Here is a 25,494-nt window from a genome sequence, read left to right as displayed (position 1 = left end):
GAGGCCCGCACACACGGGACTCGAACCACCATCGGGAGCAGCGGGCAAACGTGTAGTGGCGGGATAGTCTGACGTCACATCTGCCCCGTGGGTCGCAGGGGCCCATGGGAGGGGAGATTTAAGCGCGCAATCAGTAAAGGCATTCTGAGTTCAGCTACACTGACCCATACTCCTCTCATCCATGTACCTACTCAAACTTCTCTTAACTGTTGGAACTGAACAAGCATTTGGCACTTTGTCCAAAACTCACCTCCCTCTGAGTTGAGAAGCTTTCCCTTCTATCAGGGATTCCCAACCTTTTTTATGCCATGGACTCCTACCATGAGGGGTCTGTGGACTACAGGTTGGGAACCCCTACCATAAATATTCCACCTTTCACCTTAAACCTGTGACTTCTAGTTTCTAGTCTCACCAAAACTCGGGGGGGAAATGTCTGCATGTATTTACCCTATCTATGGCCCTCATGGTTTTGTATATTTCTATCAAATCTCCGCTCATTCTCCTACACTTCAGGGAATAAAGTCCTAATCTAGTCAACCAAGACCTGGTGACATTCTATACTTCTTCAAGCTTATTGATATCTTTCCTGTGGGTAGGTAACCACATCAGCACCCAGTACTCCAAATTCAGCCTCACCAACATTTTATACAACTGCAGCATAACATCACAACTCCGGTAATCAATGCTCTGAGTCCCTTGTCACCGCCTTAAGTACTCACAATCCCACCTAGTTTAGTATCCCCAGCAAACATGGACAAATATCATTCGATCCTGTCAAGGAAATTATTGGTATTGGGAATAGGGTTTTGTGCTTCTGCTCTATTTAAGATATCCCACCGGTCAAAGCCTGCTAACCAAGGAGGACCAATTTAGTTCTACTCTTCACCTTCTGCCCAATAAGCAATTGTAAGCATACACCAGTAGATTACTCCTTGTTCTTTTTGTTATCCCATCAACAAATTCCAAAGGCACCAAATCTACTCATTCTATTAAGTATAATCCTATTGAACTCAAGCAGATTTACCTATCATTGTTATACTACTCTTGAAAAACAAAATGAATGTCTTCATCCCCCGCTGCTGAATTCAAAAGTATCGTTTGTTATTTTAGTAATCTGACTGATTGCATCATGGCCTGGTATGGAAACACCAATGGAAAAGCCTACAAAAAGCAGTGGATACAGCCCAGACCATCGCAGGAAAAGCCCTCCCCACCACCGAGCAGCTTACAAAGGTGGGGAGAGGGGGGGCTGCCACAATGAAGCAGCATCCATCAAAGACACCCTCCATCCAAGCCATGCTCTCCTCTCGCTGCTAGCATCGGGCAGGAGGTACAGGAGCCTTAGGTCCCACACCGGGTATAGGAACAGTTATTATCCTGAACCAGCATTGATAAATTCGTTCACAATTTAGGAACACTGAACTAATTCCACAATTTATGGTTTCACTATCAAGGACTTTAGAACTCATGCTCTCAGTGTTATTTATTTTACACTCAGAGACCATTTTATTTGGTACATCTGTTCATGAATGCAAATATATAATCACCCAATGATGTGGCAGAAACTCAGTTCATAAGGACATGCAGACATGGTCAAGACGTTCAGTTGTTGTTCGGACCAAGCACCAGAAGGGGCAGAAACATGATCTAAGTGACTTTGATCACAGAATGATTGTTGATCCAAGACAGGACAGATTGATCATCTCAAAAACTGCTGATCTTCTGGGATCTTCACCCACAACAGCCACTAATGGTTACAGCGAATGGCGCAAAGAACAAAGAAACAATCAATGTGTGTCAGTTCTGTGAGTGAAACTGCCTTGTTAATGAGAGAGGTCAGAGGAGAATGGTCAGATCGGTTCAAGCTGACAGGAAGCGAGAGCAACTCAAATAACCATTGTGCGACAACAGTGTTTAGAAGAGAGAACTCTGAACGCACGACAGAGATGGATGGGCTACAGCAGGGGCTAACTAATAAAGTGGCCACTGAGCATTTTTTTTTGTATTTGCACAGTTTGTCTTCTTTTAAACACTGGTTGTTTGTCAGCCTTTGTGGCTTTCACTAACTCTAAGGTATTTCTTTGTTCTACTGTGAACGCCTGTGTGAAAGTGAATCACGTAAATGGTGACATAATAAATCTGCTTTGAACTTTGATGTTTCAGATCAAGACCCTGTACCTCTCCTGAAGCATCAACGACTCCTATTCCCCCTGCCAACAGATGCTGCCTGACGTACTCAGTTCCTTCAGCAGGTTATTTTTTGGGTCCAGATTCCAGCATCTGTGTTCTCTTCTACCCCCATCTGTAAGATGGTGGCAACAGAAGATGGAAGTCTCAGAAAGCTACGCACCTTACTGAAGTACCCATGGCTATGACTAGATTTTAGCTGAAGTAGTCCTAGAAGAGAATATCTGATGATTCTCTTTGGAGCTGCACACAAGATCACCACTCTTTGGCACCATTTTTATCTTCTTGCTTCATACTATAGATGGAAAGCTTAACCAGAGACCAGGAAGCACCAGTTTATGACCAACAAACTGCAACTCTGTAAACCTCCACTGACTGTCCTCTACAAACATTGCTTCAATGATTCAATACTGTACATTATGCATACCTGTCGACAGATACAGAAAACTACCTTACCTTCCAGCTCGACCTTTCCTCTGCTTGGCATTCGCTTTGCTGACCCACTCTGCAGCCATCGTGCTGATATTGTTTTGAGTGTCAAAGTGAGTCTCCTTTATCTTTCCCCCATCTATCACATGGACCACGTCATCTATGGTGATACTGGAAGATAAAAGATTTTTAAGCATTATTTTTGGCTGAGCGTTTTATCAATACTAATGCACTTCAATCACACCTCCTCATACATTAGCAAGTGCTTTCATGAACAATGATAATCCTGGGTACAGACTGCATTGTTGAAGGTCTAATATCATCATATGTCAATGTCTGGAGGATGGATTTGATGGTTTGCTGGCCAAGTTTGTGGATGACATAAAGATAGGATGAGGGGCAGGTAGCGTTGAGGAAACAGGGAATCTGCAAAAGGACTTGAACAGATTTAGAAATTGGACAAAGAAGTGGCAGATTCAAGATGCTTTGTCATTCTTCAGCACAGTGTAAAGGAGAACAAAATGATTGTTTCTCCAGATCCGATGCAGCAAAAAACACAAGCATAAAGAACACAATAAAAAAAGGAAAAGGTGTTAATCAGCCTATCAGCTTGGGGAAAGTAACTGTATTTGAGTATGGTGGTCTTGGTACAGATGCTGCATAGCCTCTTCCTTGATGGGAGTGAGATAAACAGTCCATGAGCAGGGTGGGTGGGATCCTTCATGATATTGCTGGCCTATTTCTGGCAACCCTCTGTATGTACAGTTGAAGTTAGAAGTTTACATACATCTTAGCCAAATACATTTAAACTCAGTTTTTCACAATTCCTGACATTTAATCCTAGAAAACATTGCCTGTCTTAGGTCAGTTAGAATCACTACTTTATTATAAGAATTACTAATAGAATAATAGTAGAGAGAATGATTTATTTCAGCTTTTATTTCTTTCATCACATTCCCAGTGGGTTAGAAGTTTACATACATTTTGTTAGTATTTGGTAGCATAGCCTTTAAATAGTTTAACCTGGGTCAAACGTTTTGGGTAGCCTTCCAAAATCTTCTCACAATAAATTGCTGTAATTTTGTTCCATTCCTCCAGACAGAACTGGTGTAACTGAGTCAGGTCTGTAGGCCTCCTTGCTTGCACATGCTTTTTCAGTTCTGTCACAAATTTTCTATCGGATTGAGGTCAGGGCTTTGTGATGGCCACTCCAATATCTTGACTTTGTTGTCCTTAAGCAATTTTGCCACAACTTTGGAGGTATGCTTGGGATCATTGTTCATTTGGAAGACCCATTTGCAACCAAGCTTTAACTTCCCAGCTGATGTCTTGAGATGTTGCTTCAATATATCCACATAATTTTCTTTCCTCATGATGACATCTATTTTGTGAAGTGCACCAGTCCCTCCTGCAGCAAAGCACCCCCACAACATGATGCTTCCACCTCCACGCTTCATGGTTGGGATGGTGTTCTTCAGCTTGCAAGCCTCAACCTTTTTCCTCCAAACATAACGATGGTCACTATGGCCAAACAGTTCAATTTTTGTTTCATCAGACCAGAAGACATTTCTCCAAAAAGTAAGATCTTTTTCCTATGTCTACTTGCAAACTGTAGTCTGGCTTTTTTATGGCAGTTTTGGAGCAGTGACTTCTTCCTTGCCGAGCAGTCTTTCAGGTTATGTCGATATAGGACTCGTTTTACTGTGGATATAGATACCTGTTTCCTCTAGCATCTTCACAAGGTCCTTGGCTGCTGTTCTGGGATTGATTTGTCTTTTTCACGCCAAAGTACATTCATCTCTAGGAGACAGAATGCAACTCCTTCCTGAGCGGTACGACGGCTGTGTGGTCCCATGGTGTTTATACTTGCGTACTATTGTTTGTACAGATGAACGTGGTACCTTCAGGCGTTCTGAAATTGCTCTCAAGGATGAACCAGACTTGTGGAGGTCCACAATTTTTTTTTCTGAGGCCTTGGCTGATTTCTTTTGATTTTGTTTGTAAACTTCTGACCCACTGGAATTGTGATATAGTCAATTAAAGTGATATAATCTGTCTGTAAACAATTGTTGGAAAAATTACTTGTGTCATGCACAAAGTAGATGTCCTCAACGTCTTGCCAAAACTATAGTTTGCTAATACGAAATCTGTGGTGTGGTTAAAAAATAAGCTTTAATGACTTCAATCTAAATGTATGTAACTTCTGACTTCAACTGTATGTCCCTGATGGTGGTTAGGCAGTTGCTAGTGTTACAAAGGAATAAAAATGAATTATCATGTGAATAAAGGGCCAAATATTCTAGATGACGAGTGAATTCAGAAACCAGATGCTCAAAGGGACTGGGGATTCCTAGTGCAGTATTCCATAAAGCTTTTGAACCAGTGGTAAGGAAGGGAAATGAAATTACATAAGGACTAGTATATAAAAGACAGAATACAAAGCATTGATCAGACCACATTTGGAGCATTGTAAGTAGTTTTGGGCTCCATATCGAGGAAATGAAGTGCTGGCATTGGAGATGCTCCAGAGGAAGTTTATGAGAATGATCACAGAAATGATCTGGTCACCTGTTCCCTGGAGTTCAGGAGAATTAGGGAGTGATTCTCACTGAAACCTATCAAATGTAGAAAGACCAAGATAGAGTAGTCATGGGGAGAATATTTCCAATAGTTAGAGAGTTATTAAGACCAGACGGCACTGCCTCACAACATCTCTTTACAGCAGAGATTAGGAGGAATTTCTTTAACCAGAGGGCAATGAATCTGTGGAATTCATTGTTCCCTGACCACTGTGGAGGCCAAGTCATTGAGTATATTTAAAGCGGAGGTTTCATGATTAATAATGGTGTCAAAGGTACAGGGAAGCACACACACAATGCTGACAGAACACAGCAGATCAGGCAGCATCGATGGAAAGAAATAAAGAGCCAATGTTTCAGGCAGAGCCGCTTCATCAGGACCTAATGAAGGGTCTTGGCCCAAAATGTCATCTCTTTATTCTAATCCCTAGATACAGTCTGACCTGAGGTCTTCCAGCACCACCTGCATGTTACGCTGGAGTTCCAGCGCCTGCAGAATCTCGTGCATTAAAGGTTACAGAGAGAAGGCAGGAACATAGGATTGCAAGGGAACATAAATTAGCCAACATCAAATGGCGGAGCAAACTCAATGGGCTGAATGGCTCCTACATTTTATTGGCTTTTCATCTTAAGAGGGCAGCGATTCACATTTCTGAGAACTCAGTGTTTCACGGTATTATTTGCTTTTAGTAGCACAGTGCAGCAGTTAGAAAATAGATCTTGTTGGTGTAAGTTTCTTTTGTACAGGACCTTTCTGTAAGCAGATTCCCTACAACACAGCAATGACTACAGCACAATACAACTTCAGTGATGTGGGCTGCAGAAGGGGATAAATATCTGTCCCTTGATGGAGGCACTAATCCACCTGTTAATTCTATTATCACCAGCTCCTGCATTCTGGCACCGATTTCATTCTGTACTCCATCTTTATTAACACGCAGAATTATCAGTCTGGCATGCACACAAAATTTTTCATCGTATGGTCACATATCACATCCTCCTCACGACTAATTTTAAGCTTGTATGGTCAGTACACTTAACTTCAATACTTACAACCCTCCAAACTGCAACATACTGAGTGTGTCTTCCTGAACACATAAGCAATTATGGAAGGCATAGTTCCATGCTGCACTCTGCATGAAATTGATTTACAGCTGGGTCCCTCTGCAATCCAACAGGGAATCCTCCTTACCTAACCCAAGTTGTCAATGCCAATATAAAATATGGAACTTGATTCACATCCTCACACTTGGCTATAAATAAGATTCATATTACCCATCTCATTGCTTCATTGAACTTGGAAAGACAACTCATGGGAGCACTCCAGAAATTTAGATGTTTAATTACTCCTCCTTTTAATGCCATTTTCAGTGCACAGGTGGAAAGGAGAACGAAGAAGTAATTGCTACTCTGATCCAATGAACCACAATAAAACACAAGGTAAAGAACACAACAAATATAAATATATCATCATGTGCCATGTCGTGTGATGTAGGTAATCATTGTCTCAGGACTATGATTGTTCTTGGTAAATGTTTCTGCAGAAGTAGTTTGCCATTGCCTTCTTCTGGGCAGTGTCTTTAAAAGACAGGTGATCCCAGCCATTATCAATACTCTTCAGAAATTGCCTTCCTGGCATCAGTGGCCACATAACCAGGACGTGATATGCACTAGCTGCTCATACGACCATCCATCACCTGCCCCCTGACTGGTGAGCTAGACAGATGCTACACCTTGCAAGAGGGATCTGCAGGCTAGCAGAAGGAAGGAGCACCTTACACCTCCTTTGGTAGGGACCCACCTCCACCCCACCACTCGAGAAAGTACACAGGACAGTTTACATACATTGATGGTACATCCATGTGACACTGGGCATAGATGTGTCCATACATAAGGTGGCTGCCAGGAAATTAAGTAGTGGTAGTGGTTTGACCACGTCAGATATATTTCTTCTGTTTTCCCTTTCCCCTGACCGTGCTTGCTAAAAAAGTTCATTATTTAACATCTTCCTGTCCCCACTCCCATTCTGACATGCCAGCCCATGATCGCCTTTTACCTCAATGAGGCCACTCTCAGTGAGAAGGAGCAACACTTCACATTCCAAACTAGGTAGCCTCCAACCTGATGATATGAATATCCATTTCTCCCAGGGTAATTATTCCCCCAGCCTGTCCTTGCCTTTTCTATTCCTCACTCTGGCCTCTTACCTCGTCCTCACCTCTCTCTGGGTCCCCTCCCCCTTCCCTTTTTCCCGTAGTCCACTCCGCTCGCCAATCAGATGCCTTCCTCTCCGGCCCTTTACCTTTCCCACCCGTCTGGCTTCACCTATCACCTTCCTAGCTATCCTCCTTCCCCTCCCCTGCCTTTATATTTTGGTGTCTTCCTTCTTCCTTTCCAGTCCTGACGGATGATCTCAGCCCGAAATATCAACTATTCCCTCATTTCCAAGGATGTTGGGTAACTAGCTGAGTTCTTCCAGGAGTGAGTGAGTGTGTGTATGTGTGTATGCATGTAATTTCCAGCATTTGCAAAATCTCTTGTGTTAACAAATTAACTTGTGCTTTAACTCCCTGAGATAGGTGACACACCGCTGTTTTATACACCAATATAAGGATCCTGTTGCCCCCATTGTGAAAAATCTATCAAACAATAATGGCCAATTCTATTCACCACTAGAGTGAACAGGATATTTATAGCAACCCACTTTCAATTTTAAATAATAAAATGAAGACTTTTAATAAAAAATACTAGCAGAACATTCATTTCAAGAGGACTAGAATATAAAAGCAAAGATGTAACACTGAGGTTTTATAAGGCGTTGGTCACACAGCAGTTTGGGGCCCTTTACCCGAGAAAAGATGAGCTGGTGTTGAAGACTATCCAGAGGAGGTTCACAAGAATGACTCCAGGAATGAAAGGGTTAAAGTTTGATGGCTCCAGGCCTTTAGCTGCTGCAGCTTAGATGAATGAGATGGAATCACATTGAAATCTTTTGAATATTGAAAGGCACAAATACAGTTAATATGTAGAGGATGTTTCCGAGAGTGGGTGGGGGTGTCTAGGGCCAGAGGGCACAGCCTCAGAATAGAGAGACATCCATTTAGAACAGAGATGAGTTGGCATTTCTTTAGCCAGAGGGTGGCGAATCTGTGAATACATTGCCACAGATTCACCACAGAAAATCACTGGGTATATTTAAAGCAGAGGTTAATAAGTTCTTGATCAATAATTCTATCAAAGGATATGGGGAGAAGGCAAGCGAATGGGGTTGAGAGGGATGACAAAACAACTATGACGGAACGGTGGGGTAGACTCGATGGCCCAAATAGCCTAATTCTGCTCCTATGTTTTATGGTCTACTTCTTGCAGCAGTTGGTAAAACACCATCTTTCCCAGACCATCCTTGTATAATTCTACACTAGGCATTACTGTCTGGGTTTGGTGCAGCATCCTTTCACAATATACAAAGACTGTCAGGTCAGCAGAAAGGGTCAATGACTGCAGTCTGCCATCTCTGCAGCACTTGTATGTGTCCAGGACAAAGAAGCAAGCAGGAAAAACATATTGCAGACACTGCCAACCAGCAAACTGCCTTTTCCAAAGCTCCCTTCTGTAAAACACTATAGGACTATTAAAACAATTACTCCACACCATTTTAAATTAATTTTATCAAACATTCTATTTGCAACCCCTCCCCCCCCCCCCCCCAATCTTCTGTTAGCCCCATCACTGTGCTGAAAACACATTTAGCCAGTTTTTATTATGCTGTTCTCCTTGTAAATACATGCTGGTATTTACGTACTGATGCATATTATACACACATACACAGCAAATAAAGTTGAAAGATCTAAAGATTTAACTAAAGTTAAAAGATCCAGGTTACAATGGTTTGAGTACACTGAGTGACGGTTGAAAGCAGACACAATACTAACAGAAGCAAAATATGCACTGGGAAAAGAAAACCAGTGAAGATGTTGGGAGGAAAAAAAGAGGGGTGGCTAGGCTATTCACATCTGTGAACGCAAAATCTATAGTCTGGATTGCAATGCATTACAGATCAATGGTAACTATGGCAGTACCGTACTGCAGCCAGTAGTAGCACACATAAGCATCGGAACAGTATTCTGAATATGCAGTGGTCCCCAACCACCAGGCCGCGAGGGTACAGTATGATTTGGCGATATGAAGCGATATGAGTCAGCTGCACCTTTCCTCATTCCCTGTCTCTCATTCCCTCATTCACTGTTGAACTTGAACGCATGCAAGGTCATCAGTCAGTCATTAACCTACAATTACACAATGAGAAAAAAAACAAAGGTCGCTTGAGAGTTTCTTTGGAAGAGGTGGTAGGGACATAAAAGGCCTAACAATGATGATAGCGCAGAGACAACTGAAGCCGAAGCGGCAAAAAGGAAAGCTTCCTTCAACAGACATTACGACGAGTCGTACATAAATTACAGCTTTAATGCGACCAGTGACTCACACGCTCCAAGCTCCCTGTGCGTGACAGGTGGAGATAAGCTGTCTAATGAGGCAAAGAAGCCCTCAAAACTGCTTCGGCACCTTGAGTCCAAGCACCCTGCACTTAAAGACAAACCCATTGAGTTTTTTGAGTGGAAAAAATGTGAACAAGCGGGACAGAAGCAAGTGCTGAGAGCCACCACGTCCACAAATGCTGCTGCTCTGAGAGCGTCATACTTAGTGGCTAGCTGTATGGCTAAGGCTAAGAAGCCTTGCACTGTTGGTGAAGAATTGATTCTGCCTGCTGCCAAGGATGTGTGTTGTGAACTGTTGGGAGAAGATGCAGCTAACAAGATGGCACAGGTTTCTCTTTCAGCTACCACAGTTTCAAGGAGAATCAATGACTTAGCGGAGGACATCGAAGCACAGCTGATGGAATGGCTTAATGAGTCACCATGTGACAAGGAGCGGATAGCAAAACTCGCTTATCTGTGTGGCATCTTCAACTTGCTCAATCATCTCAATTTGCCGCTGCAGGGGAGAATGACAACTGTCTTCAAGTTGGCAGATAAAGTGCCTGCTTTCAAGGCCAAACTGGAACTGTGGGGATGGGGAGTCGACAAGGGCATATTTGAAATGTTCCCAACATTAGCTAGAATTTTGGGAGAGACTGGGGCTACACCGTCCTTCTCACACCTGGTGCACGATCACCTATCTTCGCTGTCGACAGAATTCAAGCGTTACTTTCCAACCGCAAATGACCTAAGACGTGCAAAGGAATGGGCCCATGACCCATTTGTGAATGTCCCCGGTGAATCATCCATGTCAGCACAGGAAGAAGATCAACTCCTCGAGCTTGCAAATGACAGTGGGCTGAAAAGTATGTTTGACATAACATCTCTGCCGGCATTCTGGATCAAAGTCAAGGCTGAATATCCTGAGGTAGCCATGAAAGCACTGAAAACGTTGCTTCCATTTCCAATATCATATCGCTGCGAAGTGGGGTTTTCTGCAATGAATGCAACAAAAACTAAATTGCGGAATAGACTGAACATAAGGAACCCCTTTCGAGGATTGCTGTCTCCCATCACCCCTCAATGGGACCGTCTTGTTGCAGGGAAACAAGCCCAGGGCTGCCGCTGATTCAGCGATATTGGTGTGTTGCAATGATTGTATATGTTCATAAAAGGAAAATATGCACTGTGTGTTTAATATCCAAACGTTACCCAATTTCCCTCGGGATCAATAAAGTATGTCTGTCTGTTACTTAAAATGTTATGATGCTATTGATTTATAAGTGACGTATAATTGACTGATCACTATATTCATCCGAGGAAAATACATGCTGTGTTTAATATTAAATTTGTTAGATAAACCCTTTAGAAACAAAACTGAGTGCATTAGCCATTGTAAGTGACTTATAGTTGACTTATCAGCTATATTCCAGTCGTGATTAACACCCCCTCCCCACCCGTCGGCCAGTCCGCAAGAATATTATCGATATTAAACTGGTCCGCAGAGCATAAAAGGTTGGGGACCCCTGTTCTTATGCACAGTGATAATAATGCACCCTACAAAAACATCTCATAATTATTTATGTATTAATAGCCTTGCAAAACCTTCTCCCACACAAAAATGTAGCACATCTCAAACGGTTTTTAAGAAAACATTAACAGACAGATAACAGATGTGCATTTAAAACAGAAAAAAAATATTGGAATAGGTTTGTATGTCTAATTTTGATCATTGGTGCAGGGTTGTTACTAAGTGCTAGAGAAGAAAGAAATCCCAAATAACTTTGCCGATATACTGTACATTTTTGTACCTATATAGACACCATTTTCAACCTGGGCAGACTTAGGGTTATGTAATAAAGAACTCACGTGTACTGTAGACAAGAGTTGACAAATGATAATAAACAGTCATAAAGCCAGAGTTACAGAGTGTAGGAAACAGGTGCTTCAGACTAACAACCATGCCATCCAAGTGTCCTACTTCAGCTACTCTTACTTGCCTGCTCATACACCTCTATAACCTTACTATCAATATACGTGTGCCAATGTTTTTCCACTATTGCATTTGTACCTGCCACTACCATTTCTGGTAGTTCAATCGAAATACCCACCATCTTTGATGTGTGAAAAAGATGTCCCTCTTTAAACCTTTCCCCTTTTACCTCAAAACTATGCCCTTTAGTTTCAGAACCCCCAAACCTGGGAAGGTCAGGCGGCGGGGTGGAGATACATCTCTACCAAAGGAGGAGTAAGGCACTTCTTCCCTCCGCTAGCCTGCAGGTCATCCTTGGGCAAGGTATAGCACTGGCTTAGCTCCTCGATAGCAGGGTCACGTGAAGCTACAGGAAGAGGTGGTGGATGGTCGCCTGAGAAATGATGTGCATCACATCCTGGTTATGCCAGGCAGACAATCTCTGAAGAGTATTGATAATGGCTGAGGTCACCCATCTTCTAAAGACACTGCACAGAAGGTGGCACTGGCAAACCACTTTTGTAAAAAGTTTGCCAAGAACAATCATGGTCGTGAGATCATGACAGCCTATGTCATACAACACGGCACATAATAGTGTCTGTGTTTCCAAGATGGCGGCGCGTCCCTCAACACAGGTGCCTCCCAGGGTTGTGTCCTGAGTCCCTCCTCTACTCCTTTTACACCCATGACTGTGCTGTCACACCCAGCTCCAATCTACTAATCAAATTTGAAGATAACATGACCTTGATCAGTCTTATTTCCAGCGGTGATGAGACAGCCTACAGAGGAGAGTTTAAACACACTGACACAGTTGTACCAAGATAACACTCCTCCTTCAATGTCCAAAAAACAAAAGTGTTGATCATGGATTACAGGAGGAATGGAGACAGGCTCGTTCCAATTAACATCAATGGGACTGCAGTTGAGAAGGTGAGTATTTTCAAGTTTCTCGGTATACACATCAATTAAGATCTCACTTGGACTGTGCACAGAGGCTGTGTGGCAAATAAAGCACAACTCCATCTCTTCCACCTCAGGCAACTGAAGAAGTTCAGCACGAGCCCCAAATCCTCAAGACCTTCTAGAGGGGCACCACTGAGAGCATCCTGACTGGTTGTATCACTGCCCGGAAGGGGAACTGCACCAACTTTGATCACTGGGCACTGCAGAGAGGTACGGACAGCCCAGCGCATCTGTGGATGTGAACTTCCCTCTACTGAAAACATTTACGCAATAAATACGTAAAGAAGGCCTGGAAGATCTTCAGGGACACCAGTCACCCTACCAAAAAACTGCCAGCTGCTTCCATCTGGCAAACGATACCGCAACATTAAAGCCAGGACCAACAGGCTATGGGACAGCTTCTTTCTGCAAGCCATTAGATTTATAAACTCATATGTCTATACATTGCAATGGAGTCATAACAAAGATTTTTACTCCCTCACGTTGTGGGATGGATATAAGATTTAAAAACAAAATCAAATTCAAAATATATGGACTTCACTAATTTCCTTAATGCGAGATATGCTTTTAATCAATGGTTTTTATTTCTATTAATTACTATTTTTATTTTATTGCCCACTGAGTGAAGCAATACCTCTGAAGGCCAGGACAATCACTCTCTTCTTACTACTGAGATTCAGTTCATTGGTTCACGCATTGTCTAAGGCTGGGATGAACCAAGGATTTCATGAAAGCTCGACCTTCAATAGAAATACCACTCTTTTATTCTTAGTGATACTGAATACAAGGAGAGAGGATTTACAATTTCAGAAACAGTATTATTTTGCAGTACTCTAAGTAAGCTCACGAAGCCATTTGAACTTTGAGTCTCTATCTTTAGTTTTATTTGTGTAACCGTTCAAAGCCATGCTGATTCATTCCATTCTACACAATTTAATGAACCTTCTTCACCTCCATTGTGTAAACACCCCACGTTAGTTGGGTTCCTTGGGGTTTGGTAGGCTCTGGCACCTAATGCCATAGTATAGCTTTTCTTCACGTCACAAGCAAACTTGCGTACATACTGCTTCGGAGTAGGAGTAGGTCGCTTGGCAACACCAATCTGCTCTGCCATTCAATTAAATGACAACAGATCTGACTGTAAACATCAAGTGTGTATTAAAAAAACACTAACTGCTGGAAGAACTCAGTGGGTCAGGCAGCATATGTGAAGTTAAATGGACAGTTGGTGTTTCGGGTCAAGACCCTTCAACCCTTCCTGTGAACTAGATTTGGACACTTCATTTAATCCAGATGAAAGGTCTAGATTAAAAAAAAACATCAACAATCCATTTTCACCCACATTTCTCTCCATCATTTTGTTGTTTTTTTTAAAACCTAGATTCCGGCATCTATAGTCTCTTGTGTCCCCGTTCAACTCTACGTTGTTGCTTACCCTACCCCTTCCTTATCATGACTGTGTTAGTATTAGTCATTGAACAATAGAGCTTCAGACTAACCAGTCCATGTCAACCCACGGTTTCCGCCCAGCTAATCCCAATTTTCTGCATTCGGCCCGTATACCTCTCAACCCCTCCCCTCCAAGTGGTTCGTAAATGATATCACTGTACCTGCCTCAACCACTTCATCTGGCAGCTCGTTCACCCTCTTTAACAAAATGTTGCCCCTCAGCTCCCTTTGAAATCTTTCTCCTCTCACCCAAGGTGTATGCCCCTAGTTTTGGATTAGTTGAATAAAACTGTAATACATTAAATATAAAGACATCTGATTTAGTTGACAATCTATTTCTCTGCAGGAGGTTGGCAAAAAGCAGCGAATGGCTTCGGCAGATTGTAAAACAGAGCTCGTCCAATATTTACATTCCTACAATCTGCAACATGGTTGTGCGTGTGTCTTCCTAAACACACAAGCAATTATGGAAGGCACACAAGGGAGAAAGGAACTGATCAGTTTTGAGAGCCTTGTTCATGCTGCACTCTAGATGAACTTGATTTACAGCAGGGTCCCTTTGCAATCCATCAGGGGACCCTCTTTACCAACCCCAGGATGTCAATGCCAATATAAAACTCACTTCACATCCTCCCTCCTGGCTATAAATAAGATTCAGATTACCCATCTCATTGCTTCATTGAACTTGGAAAAACAACATATGTGAGCACTGCAGAAATTTAGATGTTTGATTACTCCTCCTTTCCATCCTGTCAAAGATTTAATTTATCCTGCATTTCCTTTCACCTGACCACACTTTCTTAAAAGATGTCAGGTATCTACTTCTATTTTAAAAATATTCAAGAACTTGTCTTTTGCTGTCCTTTGAGGAAGATTTTCAAAGACACTCAATCCCCAGCAAACAAACTTCACTCACCTGCCTTACAGATGACATCTTACTTTAGTTCATAAGACACAGGAGCAATAACAGTATATTGTATACAATGATTTTTCCATCAGATAATAAGACACAAGACATAGGAGCAGAATTAGTTCATTTGGCCCATCAAGTCAGCTCTGCCACTTCATCATGGCTGGTCTATTATCCCTCTCAACCCAAATTTCCTGCCTTCTTCCGTGAAAACGATGATGCCTTTATTAATTAAAAACCTATCTACTTTAAATATACCCAAGGCCTCAGCTGCCATAGTGATCTGTGGAAATGAACTTCATAGATTCTCCACTGTTTGGCCAAAGAAGTTCCTCCTCATCTCTATTCTAAAGGGATAGCCTTTCATCTTAGGCTGTGCCCTCTGGTCCTAGACTCACCCACTATAGGAAACATCCTCTCCGCATCAATTCTACCTAGGCCTTTCAATATTCAACTTGTTCCAATAAGATCCTCTCTCATTCCTCTAAACTCCAGTGAGTACAGGCATGGAGCCATCAAACATTCCTTATGTTAACTTTTTCATTCATAGGATCATTCTCGTGAACATCCTCTGGACCCTGTCCAATGCCAGTACATCTTATGTTAAATTGGGGTACCTGCCAACAGAATCAACAAATTCATTCGTAAGGCCAGTGATGTTGTGGGGGTGGAACTGGACTCTGTGATGGTGGTGTCGGGAAAGAGGATGCTGTCCAAGTTGCATGCCATCTTGGACAATGTCTCCCATCCACTCCATAATGTACTGGTTAGGCACAGGAGTACATTCAGCCAGAGACTCATTCCACTGAGATGCAACGCTGAGCATCATAGGAAGTCATTCCTGTCTGTGGCCATCAAACTTTACAACTCCTCCCTCAGAGTGTCAGACACCCTGAGCCAATAGGCTGGTCCTGGACTTATTTCCACTTGTCATAATTTACTTCTTCCTATTATTATTTAATTATTTATGGTTTTATATTGCTATATTTCTACACTATTCTTGGTTCGTGCAACTGTAACGAAACCCAATTTCCCTTGGGATCAGTAAAGTACGTCTGTCTGTCTGTCAAACTGCTCACAATATTCTGTGCGGTCTGACCAATGCACCATGAAACCTTTAAACAGTGATTCCCCAGTACTAGATTCTCCCATTAAACAAATCATTTTCCTTGCATCCAACCCTTAAGACCTTATGCTGAGCAGACTTTATGTAGTTTTCATAAATCCTACTGTATTTCTTTATTTTCCTCTAAAAAAACTTTCAAGACAATGAATCTCAAAGTAGTATATAGTGGTGTGTCCATACTTTGAAAATAAATTTGCTTTGACTTTGGTTCTCAGATACACTTACTGAAGAACCGGTCTGGAAGGAAATCAAGAAATGTCATAAGTAAACTTTCGAAGCAGAAATAAAATAATGAGAGCTCACACAGTGTCATGGCAGTGTACATTGTCCTGTGATTAGGCTAGTGTTAATAGGTGGGCTTCTGAGTGATGCAGCTCGGAAGGCCAGAAGGGCCTGTTCCACACTGCCTCTCTAAATGAAATGAAATATATAAATAAAGGAGATTTTTAGGACAGTTGTTCAGGAAGAGAACTCACTCCATACTGAGCAAAAGCATATTGTAAGGAGTTATTTGTAGAACAACTTTTCCACTGCAGGAAGTGATTATGTGTGTTCCATTACCTTGTCTCAGCAATGTTAGTTGCAATTACAATCTTGCGAACTCCTGGAGGTGGCTTCTTGAAAACCTGCGAATATAACCATCTAAATTATACCAAACCCACATCTCTAATAGACAAATTATCCTCTGACAGAGTGTAATTTAAGAACATTGCGAAGTGCATCAGAAATAGGATTCACTGTTTCCATCCATTTGCCTTCAAATGCCTGAAGGCTGAGGATGATAATCACTGCCTTTCTTCCCGGCCAGTTTTAGACTTTAGTTGCCTAAATATTCTCATTTAATGACCAACAAGTATGCCTTTTTAAAATTTGCAATTTCTCCCATTATTTCTGCAGTTTATGCAGAAGAGGCTTTTACCAGAGAACTTTGTCTGTAAACTGTCAGTTACAGAGATACGCTTCAATTGTAAATGAAAGTGAGAGTAGTATTTTGGGACAAATTTTTCAATGTTTGCAGATGAAGTTGACACAATGTTGTCCTTTATGGATTCCCTACTGAAGAAAATCTTTGGGTTTCTTGTTCATTGGCTTATTAAACACACAAGGAGCCCATCTTTGGAATAGTTCTGAACTGATTCCACAACCTAAGGACATCCTCAGTCACCCCATAACACTGATTCCACAACCTATGGCCTCATTGTCAAGGACTCCACAAGTCATGTTCTCAGAATTATTTCATTATTTATTTATGTATTTGCACAGACTGTCTTCTCTTGCACATTGGCCATTTTCAGTCTACATTTGTGTGTAGATTTCATTGATTCTAATGTACTTCTCAGTTATATATAAATAAAACAATGAGTAACATTATGCTGAGATACATCCTACAATGTGCTGGGACACATCAGTGATGTAACTTAGGGTCATCAAATATAATGTATATGCTTTATACAGTATATAATGCAGGTATATATTAGATGTAGATGGATACAATACTTAACATACCTCTGTCTGATTCACTGAAGGCATCAGCGAGTGAAGGGGAATGATCACAAAACGATCTGTTAGGGCAATGAGGTACAAATTAAAAAGGGATTTCTGATTGAAAATAACAGAGATCCTGCAGATGCTGGAAATATTGTACAGCACACACAAAATGCTGGAGAATCTCAGCAGGTCAGGCAGCTTCTATTGAAGAGAATAAAGATACAGTGTTTCAGGCTGAGAACTTTCATCAGGACTAGAAAGGATGGGGAGAAGTCAGAGTAAGTAGGTGCGGGGAGGGAAGGAAGGAGTACAAGGTGGCAGGCGATAGATGAAACCGGGAAAGGGGGAGGGGGGTGAAGTGAAGAGCTGCTAAGTCACTTGGTGAAAGAGATAAAGAGCTGGAGAAGGGGCAATCTGATAAGAGGGGGCATGGAAGAAAGGGAAGGGGGAGGAGCACCAGAGGGAGGTGATGGGCAGGCGAGGAGATGTGGTGAAAGAGCGAAACAGGAATGGAGAAAGGTGAAGAAGTGTGGACGGTGGTGCAATTATTCGAGAAATCGATATCCATACCAACAGGTTGGAGGCTACCCAGAGGGAATATAATGAGGCTTCTCATTCCAAAACAACTGGGATATCCTCCTCCTTCAAACAAAGGGGCTTCCCATCCTCCACCATCACTGTTGCCCTCACCCCATCCTCCTGCCGCCACACCAAGGACAGGGTACCTTTTGTTCTCACCTACCAATCCACAAGGCTCCACATCCAGCACATAATTCTCTGCATCTTCCGCCATCTCCAATGCAATCCCACCACCAAGCACACCTCGTCCCTCCTCACTGATCTTCCTGGAACTTATCCTTGCAGGCAGAACAAGTGCCATACTTGTCCCTACACCTCCTCCCTCATTACCATTCGGGCCTCGATCAGTCCTTCCAGGTGAGGCAACACTTCACTGCGAGTCTGTTGCAGTCACCTACTGTATCTGGTGCTCCAGGTGTGGCCTCCTGTGTATTGAGATCTGACATAGATTGGAGACCACTTCGAACACAAAAACGACAATCTCCTGGTAGCCACCCATTTCAATTCTACTTCTCCTTCCCATTTCAACATGTCAGTCCATGGCTTCCTCCACTGCCACAAAGAGGTCTCACTCTGGTTGGAGGAACAACACCATATACAGTCTTGCTAGTCTCCAACCTGATGGCATGAACATCAGTTTCTCGAACTTCCAATAACTGCCTCCCAACCCTGGATAGGTACATGGAGCTTAGAAAATTAGAGGGCTATGAGTAAGGCTACGTAACTTCTAAGGGAAGGATACGTTCTGCACAATTTTGTGGGCAAAACTGCCTGTACTGTGCTGTAGGTTTTCTATGTTTCTATGCGATACAGTCTTACAGCATAGCATCAGGCCTTTCAGTTGACTGAGCCCACAATGACCAGCAACTACCGATTGTTTTTACCATCTTCTTTTCTAAGATGTAGGTGAGGCTGCACACTGAGTATTGTGTACAGCCACGTTTTTGGAGAATTGTTATTAAACTAGAAAGAGTGCAGGAAAAGTCTACCAAGAAGATGTTGGGTCCATCACAGAAATCAACCTCCCCTCCACTGAAAGACCTTCCAGGAAATTGCCAGGTTCATTACTCAAACCAAGCACCCTTCCATTGACTTTACCTACACCTAATGAAAATGAATCAGCAATTTCTCCACCCTTGACCTTCTCCCCGCTCCTTCCAGTTGGGTAGAAAGTACAAAAGCTTGAGAGCATAAACCACCAGACTCAAGGACAGCACCTGGTGTGGAAATAATGCCCAAGAACAGAAAAGCCTACAAAAATTTGTGCATACAACCCAGTCCATCACAGCACAAGCCCTCCCTAGCACTGAAGATATCTATAAAGAGGGCTACCATGAGAAAGCAGCATCCATCACCAAAGACTCCCATCCTCCCAATCCAGGCCATGCTGTCTTCTCACTCCTGCCAATTGGGGAGGTGGTACGGGAGCCTCAGGTCCCACACCACACCAGGTTTCGGAACAGTTATTACCCCTCAACTATCAAACTCCTGAACCAGGGTGGATAATTTCACTCAACTCTGAAATGATTCCACAACCTATGGACTCACTTTCAAGCTCTCTACAACTCATGTTCTCAGTTTTTATTTGTAATTATTTGGGTTTTTTTTGTTTTTGCACAGTTGACTTATTTTGCACATCGGTTATTTATCAGTCATTGTGTGCAGTTTTTCATTGATTCTATTGTATTTCCCTGTTCTGTGAATGCCTGCAAGAAAATGAATCTCAGGTGACATATATAGTACGTACTTTGATAATGAAGTTCCTTTGAACTTTCCACCCTAGTTATCAGAACATTGAATAAACCTCTGAAAAGGTAAAAGATAAACCTTGAATTCATTCTGCCATTCTACCACATCATGACCCTTGTATGTTACTGAACTTTCAGTGTAATGTCAACACTATTATATTTGTGGATGTGGAAGCTTTAACAAGGGTGCAGAAGAGATTTACCAGGATGCTGCTTCGATTAGTCTTGAGGATAGGTTGAATGAACTTGCATTTTTTTTCTTTGGAGCGAGAGAGAGAGAAAGAGAGCGCTAGGCAGCATAAGACCTACGCATAGTACTGTATTTGTCAACATGGAGCAGAGAGCGAGTTTGCAAGTCTGGCCGTGCAAATGACGTTGGGAATGGCAAGGGTGGAGCACCGCGGGAAGCTGTGTGGGACAGGTTGCAGACGGGTACCAGGGGCAGGGGTGGCACGTGTGTACACACCCAGCCCTGAGGCACTGGCAAGGTGATTTGATTCCAAACAATTGGCTTATTGATCATTACAGAATGTCTGTCTGGTGCTTCCTTCCCCTCTCCTTTCTCCCTTTCCCAACTATATTTCCTTTCCAGAATAAAGACCCATATCAGAAACAGATTTATCATCGCTCATTAATGTCATGAACTTTGCTTCTGCTGCAGCAGTACAGTGAAGTACATAAAATTACTACAGTACTGTGCAAAGGCACCCGAACCTTCAGACAGTTGTGCAGTCTTGTATATACAGCATTGTTTTGTTTCTTCCACCTCAAGCAAGCAAATGGCACACAAAACAAAAGCTTTTCATGGTACATGTGACAATAAATAAATTAATAACAAAAGTCAATACTCCACTTTATGAGATGGCACCTGGCACATGTAAAATGGAAGAATTAGATAATATCCACAACATCAAGATCACTCTTTGTCACAAAGACCCAACAGCAACAAGTGTCATTACCTGATTTAAACATTGGTTGTGCAGTTAGCAGGTCATTCAAGGTGCTGATATTGTCCCAGCCAGGAAGGAAAACCAAGATGGCACCATCCTACAAAATAGATTACAATTCAGGTGTCATTGCACTTTACACAAAACAGATGCTATGACCAATTTGCTTAAGAGACATTTTTATTTTATACTAGAATACGAGGAGCACACATTCAGTATCAGAGGTAAAACAAATCCATAGCTGTGGATGAGAAATACCAATTAAAGCTAATTGTATCCCCAGAAAAGACTGACTAGCCCATTGACAAAAATGGTTTACACATTGAGAATTAATGGCTTATTAATCCTTAATAATTTATAATAAATAACGTCTTTGTATTTGCACAATTTCCTTTCTTTTGCACATTCGCTGCTTGTCAACAGTTTTTCATTGATTCTATGGTATTTGTTCTACTGTGAATGCCTGCAAGAAAATTAATCTCAGGGTAGTAAATGGTAATATACAGCATGCATACTTTGATAGTAAATTTACTTTCAACTTTGAACAGTGGTCCAACTATGAACCCTAACGACCCAGGACACACCCTCTTTAAATAACTGCAGGAAAACTACTTCCAGAAGATGTAATACAATTAATGGATTTTGCTCCTCAATTAAGAATTTGTAGACTGAGAACAACCAGTGAAGGCAAGCGAGAACACAAAGTTTGAACATTACTGAAATCAGCCATGGGTATTAAAAACAAACCAATTCTGTGACTGACATGAATCAGAATGATACCAATGCAGCCAAATGTTCTGAGATGTTAAAGTCTTGGTACAGAGGAAGGTTATTCAGATGGTGCGCAGACCATTTCTACAAAATTGCAATTGACCCCTTTCTGGGGATACAAATAGCTTGATCAGTCTTTCTCATTAATGATGATAATCTGTGATGTGCTTGGCATGATAGTGTAACAGTTAGTATAACACTTCACACCACCAGCAATAGGGGTTCAATTCCTGCCACTGTCTTTTATGAGACTGTACATTCTCCGAGACCGTGTAGGCTTCCTGCTGGTGCTACTGTTTCCTTTCACATTCTAAAGACGTACGGGTTAGGGTTAGTAAATTGTGGACATGCTATGTTAGCACTGGAAGTGTGGCGACAATTGTGGGCTGTCCCTCCTCCCCCAACTGATCCCCGAACTGTTGGTTAGTGACGCAAAACAACGCATTTCACTGTATGTTTTACTATACATGTCTCTCTCTCTTTTTTTTAAGATGCTCCAGTACAATTAAGTAATTGATTTCCTGCTCCAACATTTCATAGCAAAACCGCATTGGCTGGGACTGAAGCCACACGTAAGTAAGGACATCAGGCTCCCTAAAATAATACCAATGGCTCAGTTACAGTTTTAAATGATCTGACAATGGCATGGTTATCTTTACTAACACTCTCTTATATTAAAAATAATTTATTTCTCTGAAAGGCAACATTCTCCTTCCTTCAGTAGAAGCAGTGTCCTTGGTACTTTCTGACATCTTAATCTATGGTATCCTCTACTGTCGCAATGAAGCCACACTCAGGTTAGAGAAAAGACACCTTATATTCCAACTGGGTAGCCTCCAACCTGATCACATGAAATTAACTCCAACTTCCGGTAATGCCCCCCCTCCCCCCGCCATTCCTGTTCCTCTTCACCTCATCTCCTTACCTGTCCATTACCCTCCTGTGGTGCTCCTCCCTTTCTTCTTTCTTTCATGTCCTTCTGTCCTCGATCAGATTCCCTTTCTCCAGCCCTGTATCTCTTTCACCAATCGTCTTCCCAGTGCCTTACTTCACACCTTCTCTCCATGTGTTTCTTACTCCCCTCCCCCATCTTCTAGTGTCTCATCATTTTTTTCCAGTCCTGATGAAGGGTCTCAGCCAGAAATGTTGACTATACACTTTTCCGTAGATGCTGCCTCTCCTGCCAAGTTTCTCCAGCATTTTGTGTGTGTTACTTGGACTTCCAGCATCTGCAGATTATCTTCTGTTTGTCCTTGGTACCTGACATAGACTAAAAAATGAGTTCTCCTCAATAGTGTGGGTTGTTGAAAAGACCTTATATTCCATTTGGGTAGCCTCCAACCTAATGGCATGAACATCCATTTCTCAGACTTCCAGTCATGCCTTCCCCCCCACCATTTCCCATCCCCTTTTCCCTCTCTCATGTTATCTCCTGCCCGCCCATCGCCTCCCTCTGGTGCTCTTCACCCCTCCATCTTCCATTTTTCGTTCTTCCATGACCTTCTGTCTCTTTTGCCAATAAACATCTCAGCTCTTTGCTTCATCCCTCCCACTCCAAGTTTCAGCTATCGCCTGGTGTTTCTCTCTCCCATCCGGGCATCTTTTCCCTCCAGTCCTGTTGAAGGGCTTTGGCCTGAAACATTGACTGTGCTTTTTTCCATAGATGCTGCCTGGCCTGCTGAGTTCCTCCAGCATTTTAAGTGTGTTTCATTGAAAAGATTTGCCTTGCTTTACCTCAGTGCACTGGGCAATGGTCTGATCTGCACGATTAGTGTGCAGGAGACATGTTTTTCCACTGTATCTTGGTACACGTGACAATGATCGGGCACATGCCGTATCAAGGCAGAGGGACCCAGGTCTGAGAGCGAGGAATGAGGTTTGGCCAACTTCAGCACTGGACCAGATTGAAAAAGTCAGGGTGTCAGGACTGGGCCAAACTCCAGTTTGCTGCTCTGCAAGGTTCACTCGTCTCACCAATGAATCGAGTCTGAGACCTGCAACTGATGGTCTTCTGAATCGACTGCAGTGAAGACTAGATTTGTGCCATTTTTGTGAACTTCAGTTCTGACTGTCATTTGCTTACTTTTATTATTTGCACGATTTGTTTTGTTCTGCACATTGGGTGTTTGACAGTCTTTTTTAAAATGGGTTTCTTTGTTTAGTGGCTGCCTGTTAGGAGACAAATCTCAAGGTTGTATATAGTGTACATACTTTGATAATAAATATACTTTGAACTTTGAATATGTCAGCTTCTTGAATAAGCAAACAAATCCTCAAGATTACGTTAGAGAACAGCTGGTGAGCATGGCATTGAAAAATAATTATCTCTTTTCAGTGGCAAGCCATGGATTGGACTGACCTGAAAGCTAAGAATCACAGCTGCTGATGACACTTCAAATATATTCAAATACACAGCATTTCGAGATAAATTATCAATCAATACTTTACTTAGAAACATTATGCAAATTCAACCCTGCACACGTAATCAGCTAAATGAAACGTCGCACCTCTTGGACTACAGTGCAAAACAGTACATTAGTGGTCGCCAACCTGTCGATCTTTGAGACTTTCCCAGTAGGTCCCGAAAAAAAAGAAAAATACACAAATACCGTTGAGAGATTGTTTCTGGGTTGCGGGGTTTTCGTTCCGTTCTTTCTGCCCAGTGCGCATGGCTCCCCCACATTACACAGTGTACTTCAGTGGTCCCCAACCACCGGGCCGCGAGGAATCAATATGAGTCAGTTGCATCTTTCCTTACTCCCTGTCACGGCCACGGTTGAACTTAAACCCACACGAGGTCATCAGTCACCTAAACACAGTGATACCTTTGCGCTAGTGTTCGCCTTGCGTGGCTGGCAAGAGCCGCCGATGCTACTGGCCTGAAGCGCGGCTGGCAGGAAGTGCCGATGCTATTGGCCCGGAGCGCAGACATATGGGCACCGTCCCTAAACTTGTCTAGCACAGCGAATGTTCATGGGGAACCCGGTGCTAAAATATTCACAGATGACCTAATTCGGGCTCAAGGTTTCGTAAATAGCAGAGCAGCTACCTTGCTGCGATATACTGAAAGTCATCCCTCCAGCCAAACTTTTGTCGGCCGATAGATCCTACAAGGGGAGTAGGCGCGGGCCTGTTGCACTCCTCGCTTGGTCAGTCACTCTCACCAGACTGCGACCGCCGCGGCCCCGGCACAGGGACCTTTGGCCCTGACCTTGCCCTCTCACCCCACCCACAACCAGCTGCATTTGACCAGGGCGTCTGGCAGCGGGCGGGCAGAGGCTGGATTTCGGGCCGGGAGGCTAATGAGGCAATGAAGCCCTCAAAACTGCTTCGGTACCCTGAGTCCAAGCACCCTGCACTTAAAGACGAAGCCGCTGAGTTTTTTCAGCAAAAAAAATGTGAGCAGCGCGGGACAACTCTCAGCAGTGCTGAGAGCCGCAAAAACTAAACTGCGGAATAGATTGGACATAAGGAACCTGCTTCGAGTATCGCTGTATTCCCTTCGTGTTTAACACCCGTCCCATCGGCCGGTCCGCAAGAATACTGTCAATATTAAACCAGTCCGCGGCGTAAAAAAATGGTGGGTACCCCTGGTGTTTATGCATTATTGCTACTTCCGGGTTGCAGGGTTTTACTTCCTGTCTTTTCTGTCCCGGTGCGCATGTGTGTAACTAATCGATTTGGGGTTGATCTCGCCTTTCACTAAGGCCGAGGTAGGGGATCTTGGGCTTAAAAAGGTTCGTGACCACTACAGTACATATAGTCACACACAGCACATAATTATGATCCAACACAGACAGTCACAAAATGATATTTGCACAATTCCCTGAGTGGCCTGAAGATTGATGGGTTGACAAAGTGTGAGGTGCAT

General features: G+C 42.7%; 1 protein-coding gene across 2 annotated transcripts in view; it reads right to left on the bottom strand.

Moving 5' to 3' along the window:
• The window catches only part of dhx36 (DEAH (Asp-Glu-Ala-His) box polypeptide 36), a 130,452-nt gene that overhangs the window by 45,863 nt on the left and 59,095 nt on the right, over positions 1-25,494 (bottom strand). For both annotated transcript variants that reach the window (XM_059992411.1, XM_059992413.1), the window contains 4 exons: positions 20,865-20,952; positions 17,597-17,652; positions 16,652-16,716; positions 2,644-2,787 (listed from right to left, as the gene is read on the bottom strand). In XM_059992411.1, the coding sequence (XP_059848394.1) occupies positions 2,644-2,787; positions 16,652-16,716; positions 17,597-17,652; positions 20,865-20,952 (353 nt within the window). The remainder of the gene's footprint in view (positions 1-2,643; positions 2,788-16,651; positions 16,717-17,596; positions 17,653-20,864; positions 20,953-25,494) is intronic.

This window comes from Hypanus sabinus, chromosome 2, assembly GCF_030144855.1.
Source record: "Hypanus sabinus isolate sHypSab1 chromosome 2, sHypSab1.hap1, whole genome shotgun sequence".
Taxonomy (NCBI): Eukaryota; Metazoa; Chordata; class Chondrichthyes; order Myliobatiformes; family Dasyatidae; genus Hypanus; species Hypanus sabinus.
Note: the sequence above shows the minus strand (reverse complement) of the source record. Positions and strands in the feature narration are given on the sequence as shown.